The sequence below is a fragment of the Cyprinodon variegatus genome, unplaced genomic scaffold, assembly GCF_000732505.1.
Source record: "Cyprinodon variegatus isolate N-32 unplaced genomic scaffold, C_variegatus-1.0 Scaffold302, whole genome shotgun sequence".
Lineage (NCBI taxonomy): Eukaryota > Metazoa > Chordata > Actinopteri > Cyprinodontiformes > Cyprinodontidae > Cyprinodon > Cyprinodon variegatus.
This window is the reverse complement of record NW_015150755.1, coordinates 653,603-675,119: the sequence shown is the minus strand read 5'-3', so window position 1 is coordinate 675,119 and position 21,517 is coordinate 653,603. Positions and strand designations below refer to the sequence as shown.

Below are 21,517 nucleotides of genomic sequence, written 5' to 3'. Positions count from 1 at the left end.
CATGCTGATTGTATCAGTGATAGGGTAAAAAGGGGGTAAAGGGGGTGGGGGTACACTCTGAAAAGGTTACTGGTCTGTTGCAGAGCTATGGGGGGACCAGTCCATAGCTTCAAGGCCTTAATCTTTCAGGAACTGCTGATATATATACATATACGACCTGTCCAGGGTATACCCCGCCTCTTGCCTGTAGACAGCTGGAGATAGCCACCAGCATGTCAGAAAATGGATGGATAGATGGACTTTTTTTTTGCTTTTTTATGTCATCAGGTGTTTCAATGTTACCATTATGACTTTCTTAATACTGACGTAAATTAGGGAAAAAAGTGCACATGATGAAGAGGCAGCTGGGGGAAAATTCCAACAAGTGTTGCTCAAGAAGTGCACACAAAAGAACAGCAGGAAGATATCTATGATGATTCCTAATAATATTAATAGCCACCTATGTAATTATGATTTGATCATAAACTGCCTGGCATCCCAGATCTTCAGTGCCTTAAAGTATTTATTCAAGAATTGATTAGATAATCAGCAAAACTTTGCAATTATGAAGTAAAACAAAAACGAAAAATTGTTTAGTTTTTTCTTTAAATTCATATACTGAGTCCCTTTGTTACATCTCAGTAAAACCAAGTACAATTTATTGCTTTCTGCTATCCTGGAAGAATATCTGTCAGAGGACTTAAAAGACTTGAAACTGGGCCAGAGGATAGGGATCCGAAACATGCAGCCGGAGTCACATTAAAAAAAAGGTCACAAATGATAATGATGGGTTAGAATGGCACGACATCCAGATATTAATCCGAGCGGGCAAAGTCTACAAGTCTCAAATGTAATGCTTTTCTACAGTATTTGAAAGGCTGAACTAAAAAGCACTCAAAGAATAAAAAGACTTTTATATTAGAAGGTGAATTCTTATTCTTTGTAAATACCATTTGAGATTTAATGGCTCACATGATATAAAGGAAGGGGGGTAAAAAGAGGGGCTTTAGAAGTCAAATGATCTCAGACACTATTTTTTTTTCTATTTTTTATTTATTTATTTATTTTTTTTTTTTGGAAGTTATTTCAGTGTCCTTCTGCTATTGTTTTGTGTTGCTGTTTTCTCCCCATACATCTAAACCTGTAAGTAGGTGTGCAGCTTTTTAAATTTTCATGCTGTGAATTTTGTATTATTTTTTTTTCCTTTCCCCATCCACCAGATGACTTTTTGAAGAACAATGCTCTGCATGACCGGATCACACTATCCTCTCTTTTCTCCCGTAGGAAATATGATGTTTTGTGAGGGGGAATCACGCGGGAGTCAGAAAATCCTGGTAGTCATGCGCTAATCCGGTATTTAAGGTCAAAGCTCCGGTGCTTTGGGGGGAAAGAAAGAGGGAAATCCTGCATTGGCACAAGAAGAGGGGAAGTCATACACTTAGTTTGTCTGAGGCTCAGGTAGTTTAAAGTAATGAACTTTAATTTAATGAGTCAAAAGTAAGCTGTGTAATTTCCAAGTGTTATTGAAGTAACAGAGTGAGTGAAACCCCAGGAGCAGCCGCGCGTAAATATCTGGAAACATGACTTGGAGAATGTTATCATACAGTGTGTCTGTACTGCTGTGCGCACTGGTGGTAAGGGCCCAGTTCCCCAGAGAGTGCGCCACCCCAGAGGGGCTGGTGAGTGGACAGTGTTGTCCAGCGCCCCCCGGATTCCCCGGGGATCCATGCGGCCTCAGCGCGGGGCGCGGACAGTGCGTGTCCGTGTCGGTGGATTCCCGGGCTCACGGGCCTCAGTATCCACACGATGGTAGGGACGATCGGGAACGATGGCCTATCCGCTTCTTCAACCGCACCTGCCAATGCAACGGGAACTTCAGCGGGTATAACTGCGGCCGCTGCAGACATGGATGGACCGGGGCCAACTGTGATCAAAGGGTTTCTGTTGGTGAGATTTTTATTTTAAATTGTGAAGGAGCAACTCTACCTTTTTGTGCTGGAAATATTGTTTTATCTTTTTAAAATATATATATATTTGCAACTGGTTTTAGCATAAGTCTTTAGATAAAAGCAAACATGATGAAAGCAATCAAGGGCAAAAGGAGCCACAATACAGTGCGTAAATAAACCCAACTCAATTTAAGAAGATAATTATACTCATAGGCTAACATGTGATCCAACTTTACAATGAAAAATATGAATCAACCAGAATTATAAAACATCCACCGATAAAAAACAAAAATAAAATGTGTTTTTGACCTCTTAAAAGCACATAGAGGCACTTATTGCCAACTCTGAAACTCTAACCATAGTCATAGTCTAAATTCTAACCCTTTTAAGCACACAAATAAAATATCTGACGTTTTCAACATTATCTTTTAAAAAATAAGACACCATTAGATTTATTAGAAACTATTAGATCTATTTTAAGTCAGAAACCCCAACAAATGCTTGATTTTTTTTTGTGGCACTAATACAATAAAACAACTAATAAATGCTCTTTTTTCATCCAAAAATGTATTTTTTGGGGGGGAAAAACAATCATTTCACAATCCTTTACAAAAAAGGGCAATATCCCCTAAGTTTTGCACTGAATCTGAAAACCCACTCAGATAAAAAGCTTCAACAGTATTGGAGAGCTGCAGTGAATAATATTTTCACACAGGGCTTATTCCTTCATCAAACACAGGGGAGCCCACTTCCAATTGACTGGACATGCAATTAGGCAATGTTAAACCTATTTGGGGTGTGAACAAGGTCTGATGTTCCTAAATGCCCCAATGTCACTATGAGAAGTGAGCCATATTGCCTGTAGCTATTAAAAAAAATGAACTGATTTTTATACAAAAACACCAAAATGGCTTATTATATCAGTATTTCTGTAAATATTTACTCTGCATGTATTGCAGCATATTGTGGATCCACTTTACCCATCAAATTCTATCAGTAGTTTTATTGGCATAAGCAGAATTTGCAAGTCTGACCAATCAAATGCTAAGTCAGATGAAAGGATTACATTGTTTCACAACAGACTAAACTATTGAGAAGCCAGATGATGATTAATACCATTGAGAAAACCTGTTTAATAACTGCGCTAACAAAGATTTTACTTTTCCCATTTGAGTGTTCTTTTTTAGGAGCTATAGAGAAGCCTTTTTTTAAAATCATACATTTGCATAAACTGGTATTTGAAATTTGATACAGAGAAAAAAATCTTTTACACAGAAAGTGAGGAGCAGGTCTTAAGCAAATTACACACTGATTTTAAAATGATCTTAGCCTATTGTCTGTTTATTAAATGACTTTAACTCTTCATTACAAAACGTTTCTGATTTCCCACAGTGAGGAGAAACGTGATGCAACTCAGCGCAGATGAGAAGCGTGCCTTTGTAACGGCACTACATCAGGCCAAACGCACGGTGCACCCCGACCTGGTGATCGCGACACGCCACTACTCAGACATCTTCGGCCCTGACGGGAACACAGTCCAGTTTGAAAATATCACAATCTACAACTACTTTGTCTGGTCTCATTACTACTCTGTCAGCAAGACGTTTCTGGGCGCTGGTCAGACCAGCTTTGGTGGGGTAGACTTCTCACACGAAGGCCCCGGGTTCCTCACCTGGCACAGGTTCCATCTGCTGCAGCTGGAGCGAGACATGCAGGTGAGGAGATATATGTAGAAAATATGCAATGATTAAAGTCATAGGCTACTTAGCTCTGCTTGTTTATTGCATCTCCAGGCATCCTTATTCACCAGAAAATCCTAATTGACTTACCAATGTCATGCTTTAATAAGTGAATAGCTTGCAAAAGCCACTGTAAACAATTTGTGGGCTTTGGTTCCACTAAGTTTGCAAATTATGTTTTTTTTTTTAGAAGCAAAACAATCTGGAGTGAAAGAGGTTTTTCTTTTCTGAAAACGCAGTAGACATTTTTAATAATCCCTTTCACAAGGGGGATACAGCTAAGATTGAAAAATGAGGCTGGCATGTGGAGCTGAATCCTTGGCAGAGAGCTGGACTCCCACAGAGAAACTTCATCCTTATATCCTGTGCAGGTTTGCTGCTCCACTTCCCTAATTAGGTGCTTTTGTTCAAACCTGGCAAAACAGAGTTGGAAACGAGGAAAATCTAAGTTGGGATTCTCACTGAAGCCATCTATCTTGTAAAAACAGAAGAAAAACAAACCCTATATTTGAACTGTGTGGATCCTTATTCTTTCTCTTTGAGGGGAAATATGTCTAGTTTGTAATTACTCGCTTTCATATGCTTTAAGGTGTTTGTTCGTATGCTAAAAATGTAATCAGGTTTATTTTAGAAATTATTTTCTCTTAGAAAATAATCTTTATAGGATCTTTGTTTTTTGCCATGTCATTTCTTTTCTCAAATTTCACTCCATGTGAGTAAAGTTATAGAGGAGCTCAAAATCAGAGATGATTGGATCAGAGATTTGGGGCTTCTTTTCATTTTTTATATTATATTGGTCTTAAACAAATCTCAATTCTCATTAAGAGCCATAATATATACAAGTAAATCATTCAAATTGTTTTATACACAGGCTACCTTTTCTTAGCGCTGAAACATTTAATTGGATTAATCATAGTTAATCAGTTATTGAGATAATCAGTATTGAGACTCCTAATTAGCATTTAGCTGACAGAGCAACACGCTTAGAGCAGTAATTATACCAACATTGTAAAATAATATAGAAATATTTAGCATTTAAGATAAAAATACTTTTTATCCACCAATATCATCTATCCAGAACTTCTCAAGTGGAACATTTTTGGTTTCACTTTGCTTGAATTCTGTAAAAAATATTTTTTAAAAGACATATTAATCGATTAGCAAAATGAATGTTAGTTACAGCCATACTTTTTCTTTTACTTGAGTAGTTAGTATTATTTATTTATAGCCTCTATTTCTACCATTTACTCCCATCTTGTGTGCTAAATTAATTACAAACAACTGAAGAACGGGTACTTTTGCCTCAGTAATAAGTGAATAATATCTAGTTTGGAAGCAGCAGAGTTTCATAAATTGGACAATGTCAGCATCCTGCAAGAGTTCACGTGTCCTGTCTTGTGATGAGGTAAATAAAAATAAATAATTATGTTGTTTTTTATTGATACCAATAAGTTACAAGCATTTCATCCATGTATTTAATACCAAGCTACTGTTGTTACTGTTATTGCTATTCTGCTGGTATGGTTTCTGTGAAAAAAAGGACGACAGAGTAGTTGCTGTTTCTAACCCAATGCCAAGACAAACTTCACTTTTATACTGAATTAACCTCCGCATCCGTTTTGAAGCACTACTTCCTTGTGTATTGTTTCCACCATTTAAATGCTACTCTGATGTAGACCCTAATTTTGGTTCTGTTCAGCCCTCCTGTTATCTGCTGAAGTCTTGCTGTCTGTCACCTCTTGCAGCCTGAAATATGTGGTAGAAAGTAGTTTTCACTTAAAATGCTCCTTAGATCTCAGTGCTTCCTTTTAACTTATTTGTAACTAATCCCTTTTATTGAAAATACTGTAACAATATTCATTCAAAAGAGTGTTGCTAACATGACATGGAGTGCATTGCAAAGACTGGAACTTTAAGTTCTTTCTGTTCTTTTCAGAGGATTTCTATTTATATCTGTGTATCTCTGTGCTTATCTTCTGGGTTGCAGCACAATAAAATAAAACCATTTACAACTTGAGACTTTTTGTATCACAAAGGACATGCTGCAGGATCCCTCATTCGCCCTGCCTTACTGGAACTTTGCCATCGGTGGGAACACATGTGACATCTGCACGGACGACCTGATGGGAGCCAGGAGCAACTCGGACATGAATTCCCTCAGTCCCAACTCTGTCTTCTCACAGTGGATGGTTGTGTGTGAGAGCGTTGAGGACTATGACACACTGGGGACCATCTGCAACAGTAAGACAAGTGTTTATTGAACACACAGATTCCTTTTCATCTTTTCAGAGGAAAACAAAGAGTGTGTGTGTGATGATACTCCTTTTTTTATTCCACTATTTTCTGTCTCTTCAGGCACAGAGACCTCTCCAATCAGGAGAAACCCAGCAGGAAATGTCAACAGGCCCATGGTCCAGCGTCTCCCAGAGCCGCAGGATGTAGCTGATTGCCTACAAGTTACTACTTTCGACACACCGCCTTTCTACTCCACCTCCTCTGAGAGCTTCAGGAACACAGTCGAAGGTGAAGTAGACCTCAGTTGTTTCTCTGTGTTCAATCCATTTTTATGCATTTACACTGGAATGTCTCCCATTTGGATTTGCTAGGCTACAGCGCCCCCAAGGGGAACTATGACCCCATAGTGAGGAGCCTCCACAACCTGGCTCACTTGTTTCTGAACGGAACGGGAGGACAGACACACCTTTCACCCAATGACCCAATCTTTGTCCTGCTGCACACCTTTACTGATGCTATCTTTGATGAATGGCTCAGAAGACACGGTTCAGGTGCCATTCCAACTAATCCTGATATGCAGTTGTAGCGAGTTTGTTTCCTCTTACATGACTCTTCCTCTAACAGATTTAGCTGTGTATCCTGAAGAAAACGCCCCCATTGGTCACAACAGGGGATACAACATGGTACCCTTCTGGCCTCCAGTAACAAACGCTGAGATGTTTGTGACTGCCCCTGAAAATTTGGGTTATTCCTATGAAGCCGAGTGGCCAGGTATGCCAAAATCTTTCTAATTTGTTCTTGTAGAGTTACAAAAAAAAACTAACACATGTTTTTGCCATTTTGAAACCACATAAAAATTATCTTTTGGGATTTTTATTGGACCAATCAAGGCTTTGCCTATTTGGCCTACATACAACACTGTCTGTAAGCCTAAACAGTGATAATAGTTATATATATAGTCTTCCAGCAGGGAGAGAAAGATGGATAGACTTAAATACAGGGTAAATATGAAAGAACACCTTTAAGCAGCCCAACAACCTTAAATATGCAGCTAAAGCAACAACGGAATGGTTACAATAGAGGTTTCTCATCTGCTACAATGCTTCAGTCAAAGTCAAAACTTACAATTAAGAATCTCAAGCAAAAACAGATAATTTAAAGGGGAGTGGTTAGGGCATTGCCAAAGGTTCTAATTCGTCCTGAGTTCAGAAAGCATCTTTCTGTGCCATTTATTTTGAATTACCCCTTTTTGTGGAATTTGGGGAGTGGCGGCCTAGTGGTTAGGGCATTCCGATTGGAATCCAAGGGTTCTGAGTTCGAGTCCCACTCCCACAGACTGCCATTCCGGGTCTCTGAGCAAAGACCCTTAACCCCTCACTGTTCCCCAAGCGCCACACAATGGTAGCCCACTGCTCCCCAAAGGGAAGGGATGTCAAAAGTACATCAATGAAATGAACACTTTGCATTTAACCCATCCCCTTGGGGAGCAGGTGCTCCCAGTGTGCGGCACCCGGGGAGCAGTGAGGGGTTAAGGGTCTAGCTCAGGGACCGAGAGTGGCAGTCTGTGGGAGTGGGGCTCGAACTCAGAGCCCCTGGATTCCAAGCTCTATGCCCTAAACATTAGGCCACCACTCCCCAAATTCCAACAAAAGGGGTAATTCAAAATATATGGCGTTCACCTGAGGGAAGTTGCTTTCTGTATAACTTTTTATCTAATCTGTAGGGGACTTGGAAATGATGGTAAATGATGGCTAATGTTTCTAGCACTCTAGCTACTTTAACACATCCATCCATCCATCTTCTGACACGCTTAATCCCAAGTGGGGTCGCGAGGGGTGCTGGGGCCTATCTCCAGCTGTCAGTGGGCGAGAGGTGGGGTACACCCAGGACAGGTCGCCAGTCCATCGCAGACTTTAACACATACACACAAGTCAAATTTTTGTGCGTACCCTCGTAAAAAGAAATGGGTAAGAAAAGAGGTTTGAATGTTTTTTTTTTTTCCATAAATGATTAATCATGAATTTTACAGTCACTTTCAGAAGAATTCAAAACGTAAAACCCTTGGATATGACTGATTTTATTAGAGTAAAAAATACTTGGAAATACATATTCTTATTTGTAAAAACAACCCCTGAAAAATAGGCCAAGTCTCGTTTTATTAAATTATGCAGTGCGACTTGGGTTACTGGTTTTCATTTTGAACTGGCACTGTACAGTGTATACAATAGCATAATTTGACATGTGAGAAAGTAATATTTCTCTGATTTTTATCTCTCCAGCAACACCTTTCACTATCACTGAAACAATAACCATAGCCATAGTCGTGGCTCTTGTGGTGGTGGCGCTCATCTTCGCAGCCACCACGTGTGCAGTGCGAGCCCGGTCCCACAAGATGGATGGCCACCAGCCTCTGCTCAGTGATCAGTACCAGCGCTATGACGACGACAAAGGCCAATCTGTAGTTTGAAATCTCTGTTACCTAACATGTCTTTTCTACTGAAGGAACAAAGCATGTTGTTTTCTGTTCTCAATAAAAAGAGGAATTTTTGCAGCGGGCATGCCCAGCCCCCAAAAAAGTTAATATTCAGAACTGCTGTCTATTATGCGATCACATCAACATTTTGTTTGAGAATATGTTGACAATTTTGTAGTAATATGGTTTACTGAAATAATAAAAGATTTGGAAATCATGCTAAATTATTCCCTTGTAAAGGATCAGATGTAAAGAATGTTAAAGTAATACTTTCTCCTTTCTTTTTCTAACTTTTTGAAGGAATACAGTATATGATGCATGACTTTAACATACACTCAAAGGTTTTCTCATAAAGCAACTTTTAATAACCTCTTCTTGAAATCTATGCCAAACTGAGGGAGCCATACTACCCACAAGGGGGTGCTGTTGTTCAATTCCTGACACCGATCATAAAGCATTAACTAAAAGTTGCAAGCCTTCTTTTTTATGGCTGACTGATGTCTTGCAAATAAAACAAGTGATCAATAAAAGGAAATAAGGCCAAAAGTTTTATGTTTGTTTTTTTTTTTTTTTTATATATGGTTCCATCATTCAGAAAATTAATTTATATAAAATACAGGCAAAGTTTTGCAGGCCATAAGTCGTGTTTTTAAAAATCTATTTTGTGTGAAACAATACAGATCACATTAGATCTATGTTTTGAGGTTTTCAATATGGATCTTATTTAACGGCTACATGCAGAGAGGAAAACAACACTGAAAATAAATGATTTGACAAGTAGAACCCTAATAAAAATTTCACAATTCAAAATTTGTTTTCTTAAGTATCTTTCATTGTTTCATCAACTTTCTTTTCTTGATAGAATGAAAAAAACTTAATGAAATAGAAACCATGTATATAGTGTGATTACAAGTGTCAATTTGAACTTCATAGTATATATATATATATATATATATATATATATATATATATATATATATAAACACTTTTAAAAATCAGTTTTTTTGTTTTTTTCACATATATAAGTTGCTATCATCATAAAAAAACTTTGAATAGACCTACTGTAAAGAATATGGTCAAACTGATTTTAAATTATACTTTAGCTAATCATTTTCTTTATATCCTTTAATATAAATTAGGCCAAAGTAGTCAGAGTCCTTGTGCACTTTGCAAAAGTTGCTGTTTCAGTTTTTGCAAAGACTTAGCCAATCAAATAACCTCACTGATGAATCCATACTTTAATTGATTTATAAGCAGAGCTGTCAACTCTCACCCATTGGGTGTGAGACTCACACATCTCAGTGTCCTCACACGCTCACACTTCATATCCGCAATTTTTCACTCTACATAATGACAAACATTAAAACTCAACTCCATTACACTTATTTATCTATAAAAATATCATGCTGATAAAAATCCACTAATTTAGTAATCCATTCATCCTTAAGTGGAATATAGAGAATTTAAAACATGACTTTAGCTGACAGTGACAGAGTGACCCATCTTGAGCAGCAATTATACCAAAATTGTAAAACAAATATGCAAAAATTTTATATTTAAAATTAAAAAAGTAATCTTTCATTATGCTCTATACTCCCCAATTGGAAAAGATTTAGCTTCACATGGTTTCATTTCGTAAAAAAAAAAAATTTTTAAGGAACCTTTGGCTATCCAATTATTAATCGATTAAATAAAGAAATAATCGACAATTTAGTGTGTTTGCAAAATAATCATTCGTTGCAGCCATCTACATCCTCCTTGAAGGTCTGAATTGTTTAGCTGTTTTGTCAATTGTAAGAAAAACTAATCAGATAATGAGTTACATTTTTTAATCCTGAGCCTATTACCAAATATTCATACACAGAGTAGTTTGCACGGGATTCAATTGCACTGGTTCCTGTATTAGTGCCAGTAATCCAGTAATTGCCTATTAGTTCCCCATTGTTTATTTTACTTGAACTGCATAGAATAATTAATAAACGCAGTTGTGAAATTCTTAGTTTACAGTATATTCAAGATGCAATTCTTTTAGTAGGGCCCATACTTCTCTACTTCAATTCTCTAAAAATCACCAGAATATAAAAAATGATGTATATATTTTTTTAATGTTACACATTTTCTTATTGTTATTCAGTAACATTTACTGTTCTATCAAAAATTCCACCTTTTGCCACTTTGTTTCAGTTAAATCCTCTGAATACTCAGCTGCAAATATCATCATAGCCTTTCAATCTAACCCTGACAAGGATGGCCAATCCAAAATAGTTCAAAATCTCACTCCAAGGTGAAAAGATGGCAGCCCTCTTGCATTATGAACATGAACATGAGTGCAGCATTTACCAGAGGCGTAGCCAGAAATTTTTAATAAGGGTGTCCAGGCAATAACCAATGTACACAGAGGGGTGGCCAAAAGCGGATAGGTGCTAGAACCTCAGGGTCAATCTACACTGTTCCAATTAGGAAAATGAACAATCACAACATCCATATTTTCTAATATAAAGACAAACTACTTTCCTACAGCCTTTTTTAACAAATAGACGCATATATTTAAACATCCATGCTGTCTAAATTAAAGGTGTAGAGGACAAAACTCTATCAGTTTTGAGTTCTGGCACAAACATCTTATTCATTGTCATTACTAACCTACTTTTATTAATAATCATTCAGCATAAAAATGTATATTTACATGTTCTAATATCTACATTAAATGGATCACTTATTAAAGTAGTTATTTATCTCTGATTACAGTGAAGATTCCTAGATGACTTCCAGAGACATAATTTTCTCTTTGCCCCATATAAGACTAAATCTAGTTCTGAAAAGAGCATGAATTTTGTATTTATCTTTAACCTTTTAAAACCCACCGGGTTGCCAGCGACACAGACCTTAACTTTAATTCAGAATGCATAAAATTCCACGGGTAAAATTTTTACCCGTAGGTGGAGCCATTGTGCACAGCTCCAAGTTGACACCAAAAAGTTCAAAGCCCCCCACCCCCCTCTGGAACTGTTATAGCTAGAGGTCTGAAATTTTCTGCATTTGTGGTTGACATGATGTAGAACAAATATAATGCAATAAAAACTGCTTTTTCTCAAGAATGTCTGTATTAATGCTGTTCCTATCATTTCCAAGAATAAAAAAAAAAACACAACTTTGAGCCATGTTTGAACTGATGCAGCTTGGTCTGTGTTCTAGTTCCCCAATTTTATAAATAAATTTATATTTTTTATATATTTTATAAATGTATATATCCAGAAACTAGAGGGTGTTCGCTTTCAAATAATGCATTGCACATGTAATTTGAGCTTACAGTTCCTAAATTATTTGCTTTTCCATGTGGGTAATAGGCGAGGAATACCCAAAATGAGGTGGGTGTTAAGAGGTTAATGTTAGTATATTGATGTGCATAATTAACCACATGGTTTTTGTTGTCAGGTAATTGTTTATATATATTAAATTTAAATGTTAAATAAGTTTGAACATAACCCAATAATTGGGTAAGGGTGGCCATCCCTTAGCAAAAAGTAGTTTATTCAAGTTTACCAAAAGTGCACTAATTTCATACTTAAAATCAGGCAGTGCACTTAGAGTTTACTCATTCTAAATTATATATAATAGTAGAGTCAAGTGTACTTGATTCTACTGTTGTTTACTTTAAAATGTCCCGATTTAGTTCGAAGAAGTAATACTTCAAGTACACTAAAAGTACATTGTTCAGTATACTTTCTAAACTTATTCTAATACTTAAGTATTCTTCATAGAATTTACTTAAAGTATACTACTTTTTACTAAGGGATGGCCCCCCCTGGCCCCCCATCTAGCTCCGCCCCTGGCATTTACCTGGCGGGTGTCTGTGAAGGGACAGCCCTTGTTGCGATGGGAGTGTCCTCAGGGAGCATGCTGGTGTTGAACTGTCCTCCTACTGGTCACAGGCTTCAATGGGAGGTCTGCTGCTGTGGCATCAGATCAAACTGGAGCTGTTTTTCCACACTCAGAGCTCCACCAACGATCCTCTGCGGTTCCGCTAAGAGCGACGATGGACGAGGAGCGAAGCGACTCTCCGGATCTGACGGACATAGAGACCAAGTTGGGGCGCAAAGTTCCGGACGGTCTTGTTCGTTCTCTAGCGGGAGGAACTCACAGCGACAGGCATGAGCACGAAGAGTCTGCAGCTCCGCATTTAGACAACTGCAAATTCTGCGCAAACTCTGCGGACCTGAAGAGACTGCAGAGTAAAATGCTGATTTTGAGACAGGAGATGGTAGGAATGAAACTTCTTTATGTTTTTTCTAAAAAAAAAAAAAAAAACTTCCTATGGCTCATTACATCAACTAATAACTAAGGACTCTGGATACTATAATTTAACAGTACTTCAATTCACTTTTTCTTTAATGGTTTGTGTGTATATATATATATATATATTTATATATATATGGTGAGAAAAATTCCTTTTATTTCCTGCTGGTACAATAATGTCTAAACGGACCTTATTCATACCCCAACAAATGCCAGACTTCAACAGGATGGTGAGCCGTTTAATTAATTGAATTACTACGTTAATAACTGTGTATAGTTCATTAGACGGTTGGTAAAAATGCATTTATATAATTTGTTTCCAACTGCAAAAAGAACTTAAAAAAACGATGTATTTGAGTATTTTATTTCTTACACTACCGCTTGGAATTATGGGTAATCTAGAGCGTAGATTGGAGTGTTGTACTTAATATGGGGCCACCCAGATAATGTTGCTTACGGGCCTGTTGTTGTGTCGTTACGCTATTGGAAAGTTCAATATTCATGCAGAAGTATAGGAGCTTTTTTTCAGCCTAATGCACAGCAACAGGTAGGGGAAGGGCATTACTACTTCATGCTATGTTGTATGCTGTTTTTACTATTTATTTATATAACTGTTTTGATAAACAACTGAGCAATATCAACTTGAAATATGTCTGATAGAAGGATCTATAATTTCATTAAACTCATGTCCAGAACTGCACAGCATTCTGGGGGTTGTAGGCACAAAAAATAATTTAGCCTCTAACCCAGCTTATAGCCCATCTAAATAAAGTTGGTGTTTTAGAGTAAAAGCTTATATTTAATAAATGTCCAAGTATCAGTTTTACCTTAATCTTTTTTTTTTTTACTGCCCTGGTTCATTTTTTTAAGTTTAAAAAAAAACATATATAAATTAATATCAACTGATATGAAAGGCTTGTCCTGTCATTTTTTTTCCCTCTCATTACTTGTATTTCATGTTAACTGTAACTAATAGTGTGAAATAGTAATTTGAAAATTGATTTGCCTAAAAAAAAATTGCATTTTTCTAAATTGCAACTATATTGCAAATGAAACTAATTGCCCACTCCTCCTGACTCATACACTATTATCCACTTACAAGGAGGTGAACATTATAACTGTCAGCAGTTCTGTTATGATCATTTGTTCTCCTACGGCTTCTTTAATGATTATGCTACTAGTTGCAATGCCCTCTTTAGGAGTTCCCTGCTAGGAATTCCCAGCATATTAACAAAACTCATGATGTTTCATGAGTGGAACTTTTAAAACTAACCAAATAGTTAGTTTTCAGGCACCTATACACCCTATATAATCAAATTTGCTTTGGAAGTTAGTGGTTAGTTAGCACGCACAAGGTTAATCTTTGGTCAAAACCTAAAAAAAAAATAAAATAAAATAAAATAAAGTGTAGATCCTAATTACAGGTTTGGACATGAATCTTAATCTTAATTATCCAAACTAAGGGTCTTGTTTCAAGAGCTTCCCCTCAGTGCAGTAATAAATACAAGCTTTTACCTCAATAAGAGGATTATTACAAGTCATTGAGATTAAGTTTAGTGTCCTAACTGGGTTGTTTAATTTGTTGAAGGTTTCATGCCATTAAATAAAAGGTGGTAGATATAAACCTGGTTTATAGGTAGCATCACGTAGTCATAAGAATGACCAATTAATTAAATGCTTAGATGTCTTAATTGCAGACAAAAACAGTGATGCTGTAAAAACTAAAGAAATTTCAGCAGGTGGTTATTCTATATTTTTGCTTTGGTTTTTACATAAAAAATGTTAAATGTCACCGGCAACCTTACTATATCCACTGTCAATATGTTGTACTATTTTTGCAATCCTTCAATTAGACACCTAATTACTTGTTTTTTTTTATGTACTGTAAAAACCTCATGCTGTGGAGTAAAGTATCTTTATGTGCTGTTCATTTAACATGTAAGCTTTGGCAGACAGCTGAGCTGACTCCTGTTTTGAATGACTAAGGTCACTAAAGGTATTAGGATTCCGGAGCAGATGGTCTGGCTGACCGGGTTTTTACTCAGTGAAGCATGCAGATATAATTGCCAGTTGACTGATGAAGCGTAACAGGGGTTGATTTATTATGATGTCACCCACAAAATTAGATTTTGCAATTAACTCAATTGGCTTTTTCCAAATTACAGACCCTTAAAAAACGTCAAGTAATCATTGCCATGTAAGTAAATAAACCAATGGATTTAGAAACAGCTGAAGCTAAAATATGTGATTATATTTTTGTACGTAAAACAGACGTTTAATGAAAACCTTCCACAGTTTTTCCCAGAACAGAGAAAGGGTTGTCACACCAAACCAGCTGCCTCATCGTCGGCAGGATGTAACAGCTGCCCAGTTGTCGTTTATACATGCAGGCCGATTGTCAACCACAGATGGGGGAATCCCTCTTTAAGACTGCAAAAAAAAAAGGCTGTCCACTTCCACCCACACTGAGTGGCACGGTTTTTTAAACCACAGAGTTCAATCAATGGATGCTCTGTGTACTGTGGCCATCTCATTCATTATTATGGGTGGAAACTGTCAACAGTCAGTGCCACACAGTTAGGACAGCATTGTAGAGCCCAATAGTCTAAACAAAATAGCACTGTTTGTTCCAACCATGACCTGAGAATGCTAACAGTCATCAGGAAATAAAGAAAAATCTGCCACAAACTTTGTCTGCTTCCTACAAAGTCTAATCTGACCTCTGTAACGTGATCCTGTCTTTGCTTAGTAATCGTTAAGATGATGATTTTTACTTTGTTTCTCCCTTTTCCTCTCTTATTAAAAATAGATCAGAAACCTTAGGATATTGCCTAAAAACTTTCAGATACTGCATCTAGTTTCATTGTGCTTAAATTGACATTACTTTTGCCTTTTAGTGCCCATCAATGTTGTTTTTTGTTTTTATCAACATCATTATTATCACCGTATTTTCCAGACTAAAAGCCGTGCCTGCTAAATTTTTTAATAAGCTGCACCCGGGCTAAAAGCCGCTGATATCTACTGAACTGCTGAACTGTCTCTCACCAAACCTGCAGGGGGAGCTCTACATATATGCTAGCTTTTTAGCTTGTTAGCTCGCAGCAGTAAGAGCTTCTATTGAAAGTAGGGTTGTCCCGATACTAACATTTTCAAATCGATACAGATACTTAGGAAAATATTCGATACTCGATACCACAAAGATAAAAACAAAGACCCCAAAAATTTAACAGAAATATTTTTACTAATAAATAAAATACAAAAAATAAATACAATAAACAATATTTTGAGGTTGTATGCTGTGCACAATATCAAGCAAGCTTGATAAAAAAAATTAACTAAAGTGTTCCTCCCTTGTCTCTGCTTTACACACATAACAATGACACTAGCCAAACCAGTGAGCAAACAAAAATAAATCATATATATATTTTAAGCAGCTGCATCTATTCCAAAAAACTCTGAAATAAAAAAATGCACAAAATTATTCAATCACACAGTGTTCAGAAAGTGCATGTCCCTGTATTCTGCACTCTAGATGAATGACTGTTTAGGTGCCACTGGTGGTAGCACTGGCCTGAATTTGCTTTTATTTTCATAGCTTCTGGGGTTTTGGCATCATATTTCCGTTGTTTGTCAAACATAGATAGAGTCGGCTGTGTTTGATGGTGTTTGGACGCAGGTCTACTTCTCTCTGCTTCATTCTGTGACTTCAAGAGCACTTTTCAGTCACCAACATTTATGTAAATTTATTAATTGTCAATTAACGTAAGATGGGCATACTACGTGCCTGATTTATTTACATAGTTTATGATCTTTAACTTGACGTAAGTCTTGAATTGCTAGCTGTGGCTGGTATCGATACTTTTGAAAAAGAGTATTGTGTTCGGATACATTTTTAATAAACTTTAACTTTCCCCTCTGGTGTTTTGGAAAAATCCACTGAAAAGCCGCGCCTTCTTATAAGCTGCATTGGTTCAAAGCGCGTGGGGAAAAGCAGGGGCTTATAGTCCGAAAATACGGTAATATTTTTATTAAAAAAAGACATATAGCTTTCAGCTATTCCCATATCATTATAATTAAAGAGATTTCAAAATGGATGCAGTTGATAAACAATGCTGTTAACTTTTCAAATTCATTTCGCTAATTGATTAGTTTGTCGATTATAAAATAATCAGATAGCAATGGGTTCCATTGGGGAAGATTTTTTTACAGAATTTAAATTGGGTGAAACTAAAACCTTTGTACTTTTTTTTGGTTATTTTATGATCTTATTTTTTTTACAAAGCTTTATTGAAAACTTACAGTCAAACTTACTTATAGCGGTCACATTTATTTGGTAGAATGAAGGCCCCACCAAAAAGATTAGATTTCAGAAAAAAAATTGGAATAAAGCATGAAAATCTGCTGTGTGAAAGTAGTTTAAGTTTTGTTGAATAGCCGTAAACAAAATATATCATACGTTTGCGCTCAGTACATTAACATTATTTATTTATTTTTTCCTTCCCATTTTCCATTTCACTTTCTGATCTCGGTTCCTGCTGGCACGCTCTTGCGAAATCTGATTATGGCTCCTGATCAAACCAAATAACCTTCTGCTCAAAGATATCATTTACAGGTGTTATAAAAGCACATTTACTTTCAGCACACTGAGTACAGGACAAATAATCACTTTAATTTCTTGTACAAGGAGAACATTTGAATATATGGGATCAAATGTAAATGGGATTATTGGGATTAATAAACCTTTTTTTTACGCTTTTTCTTTCACCTCCTTAGTCACAATGTCTCTAATGCTCTTTGTTAGCTTTAGCATAGCAAGAACAAGCATCAAGTGTATCCATTTAACAGGAAATTAATATTTGTTTTTTGAATTTGCATTAAAAATACTTAAAAACCAAATATTTCAACCAAGGAATTCTTCAGGTATTAAATATATCAAATTGATATTTGGATAAAAATGTATTTATTTATTTATTATACACATTGTACTGCTCTGACCTGCTGGTTCTGATTTTTCGACATTCATACACTGAAACACGCATTGATGGGCAACAAGTATTCCATGAAAAAACTGGAATGGAACCCACAGTTCAGCCATTATCAGATCAAATGTTATAAATCAGATGTCTGTAACCTTCAATTAGATTTTTCTAAACTAAAAAAAAAAATGAAGTAATATGTTGCCTGATGTGTTTATATTGTGAACGTGCTGGACATACTAGCTTCAGTATATCTTAAATCTACAGTTTTAAAATGTGTTGTTTTTTTTTTAAATATGCAACTGGAGCTCATTAGTCGTTTTTTTCTTTTGCCATTTAGGCAAACCTGCGAGCCATCGACGTGAAGCTCATGCAGCAGCTGATGACGATCAACGAGGGCATCGAGTCCATCCGATGGATGATGGAGGACAAGGGGGATATAACCAGCCAGGATGGCAGCTTGTCTGGCAGCTTGTACAGCCTCTCAGACAGCCAGGATGGCTCCTTCCTGCGGGGCAGCTATAACAGCCTGAATGACGGAAACAGCGACGGGTTGGACGGCCTCTCTGTGGGAAGTTACCTGGACACTCTGGCAGAGGACCTACCTGGGGACTCCTCGCCAACGGACCTGGATCATTTAATGGATAAAACTGTCATCTCTAGTGACTCCTTCACTAAAGCCCCTTTGAAACTGAGGGTGGAATCCGATGAATACTACTGCTTTAGATAACAGTGATAAGCTATAAAGAATTGGTTCATACAACTACTGAGATATTTGATGTACCCAACTCATCTGTCCCCAGTGTTTGATTTTTCCCAGATTTTAGACGACGCATAGATGTCTGGGAATGTTACATTTTCCCTTGACACTCTCCTGAAGTGGATTACCAAAACCTCAAATACTTTTTACCAAATGTCACTAGATGCAAGAGAAATCCTCTCTGTAGCAATGACTGTACTATTTTAACATGTTTGAAGTAAAAGAAAAGATACTTGGCTATGATTAATGCTTTATATTTATTGTTAAATGACCCCACATGTCTGTGGTTTTCATTCAAAGACAGGTTGGATAAAAAGTTGGACCAACAGCTGAGCAGCAGATTTTCCTCTCCTTCTAAGGAAAACTCCACTCTGCTGTGTTAGTCACAATCAGCTGATCTGGAAAAAAAAGAAATGCATTGGGGTTTTAGCAACCATTTGGAATGCTAGACATTTTATGCTGAAGATTTGAACTTGTTTAACTCTTTCAGATGGAAATGAGTTAAGTTTTAAGCATCACAGCAAGTGCAATTATTTTTTATGCCAAACACCTGATGTTAAACTGTTTTGTTTTTAACTGAGTAGAATTTCTTTCGCTTTTTGCCTCCAGTGGGCATTACTGGTAGCTTCAGCATGTGGTTTTATTCAAAGCTCAACTGAAGACCAAAGAAAAGGGACTGTCTCAGAGGTCATTTACACCTAAGGCTAAACTGCTTTGGAACTCCAGATGGGAGATCAGTTTTCAGCAGGTGTATGTAAAACGCACGCTCGCTTCGAGCTTTTTCATTGTCTCAGCTAAGGGGGATTTTCTGTAAATTTTTTTTTTTTTTTTTTTTTTTTGACATTTTTCTTTTTAATGGTGTCTGCTTTTGAAGCCAGAACTTTTTTTTTATTCAATGTTAACTTTGTTGAAAAAAAATAAAATAATATATTGTGAATTTTCCTGCTTTGCTTTATACTTTCATCTAATTCAGAAACAATTGGTTCATTCAAAAACATCCCTGCGGCAAAGTATTACTTCTTTTTTTCACACTAAAACATTTAGATGATGATAAAAAATGTATTATTAGATAATAATACAATGCATAAAAACTAAATTGTCTCAATTTCTTTTATTAAAGGTTAAAGAGCTGAGGTTTGAACCAAAATATGTTTTACAATAAGCAGTAGACTAAAATTAAACAAAAAAACAACACATCCTGTCTTGATCCAATACAAAACAGAACCAAACACAGTGTGATGGTGTTGGCTGCTTTATGATCCTGACAACTTGCTACACCTAAAGGAATCGTAAATTCTACTCTACCTGGTCAACCTCTAAACAGCTCTAAAAAAAAAATAAACAAATTAGCTCTTTATTGTACCGTACTTAAAGACAAAACCAAACAGTTCTCAACTCCTTGTTTTTTAAAAAAAAGATGTACGTCGCACAGAGTTTGCTGCATGTTAGCAGAAGCTCAACTCTTATGTATCTAATTTGGGTATAAACCATCCTAAGCAAAATGAGAAAGGAATTTATGCAGGCTTGGACTTGAAATGCCAACCATGCATTATCTCTGATGGTACTTTTATCTGCTAGTCAGTGTGATTTGTTCCTTATCTTTTCTGGGATAATTTGAGTTCCAGACGGAGAACCCAGGACAAGGACAAGTCATTATTTGAAATATGAGAACCTAGACTCCCTGGCTTGGCAGTGTATATTGAGGTAGTTCTTAGAAAAGGAGCATGTAGCCTTTGTTTTTTATTTGTCATAAGAAACATTTGTATTATTGCTGTTAGTTTAATTTTTAATTTTCAGTCATCTTATGTTAAATACTCTTCACAAAAAGAAAAATAATTGCTTGTAAACACTCTAAGTTTTGCCTTTGGTCCAGAAGGATATAATCACTTTATACTGGAGCATTAAACAGACTTGTAACATTGTCTTCGTCCATGAGCAAAGCTGGTTCATTTGGTTTTATGCTTCTTTTCCTTATCACTGCCTCCCAGGGCTTTGACTAGCTTAAGCTCTCAGTCAGACTGACCCGGGCCAATAAACCCAAAAGAGCTCCGTGAACGGCTGTGTGACCTCCTTGTCAGCACTTCAATTAAAAACACAAAAAAGCTGCTCTGAACTTGCCCGAATGTCATGTCCAAACAAATGCAGCTATGCACCGTCTGACTAATATCCCTTAGTGGAAAGAAAAATAAAGCCGAGAATACAAGCAACCAGTGGCCGTGAAATAATTGAACTTTCATAACCGGTTCTGTCAGTCAATCCCTTAATAGGTTTGAGTCTTACATGATGGAATAAACATGAGCAGAGAGTGACCTTTTGAGCCTTTTAACAACACTTTATGTGTGCATCTACTTTATGATAGACCAATACAAAAGGGAAAAAAACTAGTTATTGTTTTGACGATATGCCAGGATTGCCAAAACACCATGACATCCTTGAGTAATGTGCTGTGTGGTGCAAAGTAGAGAAACCCTTTATTACTGTATATCCTTGGTTCCAAGAACTTATCGCCCTGAGCAACAGCTCTCCAGGCTTTATCAGGGTCACTCAGAGTTTTTCTTTGAACATTTGGGAGAGACTCTGGTCTATCTTTGTATTTAATGCTTGAAAGAGTTGTGGAGGAGTGTCAAGTGGTTTACCAAACATATAAACCAGTTTCTCACAGAATTTTAAGATTAAAGGCATGGAAATAGAAATAATGACAAAGTAAAAAGTAAACAGTTGCACAAAGAAAGCTTTTAAAGGGGCCATAGAATGATCATATAGGGTATTTTGTGCTAGTCCTTAAGGTCTCTGAATAGGGTGTGTAACATTGGTTGGGCTGAAAATGGCATATTTGCTGTTCTATGAGCCCTAATGCAAGCCTGCTTAAAAATCCTAGAATGAAACGACAGGTTTTCTTCCTTTTATAATTTGCTCGGGATTATTTAGATGAGCTGTGCGCTGATTGGTTGATTTAGAATTAGCAAACCTGCTATGCAAAGACGCATCATAGCAACAAGTGCAGCATGTAGTCGAAACAGGGAGCCAACGGGGGACGGAGCGAACCCGTGACAGTAGCTTGGACACCGGCGACCCCGTGGTTCCCCCTGTCTGCCTTACCTGGCAGGCGG

General features: G+C 36.9%; 2 protein-coding genes across 2 annotated transcripts; both read left to right on the top strand.

Moving 5' to 3' along the window:
- The first annotated feature begins 1,364 nt into the window (after positions 1-1,364).
- On the top strand, positions 1,365-8,931 carry tyrp1 (tyrosinase-related protein 1). The gene is made up of 7 exons (XM_015384057.1): positions 1,365-1,926; positions 3,321-3,643; positions 5,704-5,908; positions 6,023-6,190; positions 6,274-6,453; positions 6,527-6,673; positions 8,182-8,931. The coding sequence occupies exons 1-7, from the start codon at positions 1,560-1,562 to the stop codon at positions 8,367-8,369; spliced, it is 1,578 nt and encodes a 525-aa protein (XP_015239543.1). The 5' UTR covers positions 1,365-1,559; the 3' UTR covers positions 8,370-8,931.
- A 3,346-nt stretch (positions 8,932-12,277) lies between these two features.
- On the top strand, positions 12,278-18,950 carry lurap1l (leucine rich adaptor protein 1-like). Its single transcript, XM_015384055.1, has 2 exons — positions 12,278-12,636; positions 17,988-18,950. The coding sequence occupies exons 1-2, from the start codon at positions 12,412-12,414 to the stop codon at positions 18,375-18,377; spliced, it is 615 nt and encodes a 204-aa protein (XP_015239541.1). The 5' UTR covers positions 12,278-12,411; the 3' UTR covers positions 18,378-18,950.
- Positions 18,951-21,517: the final 2,567 nt, after the last annotated feature.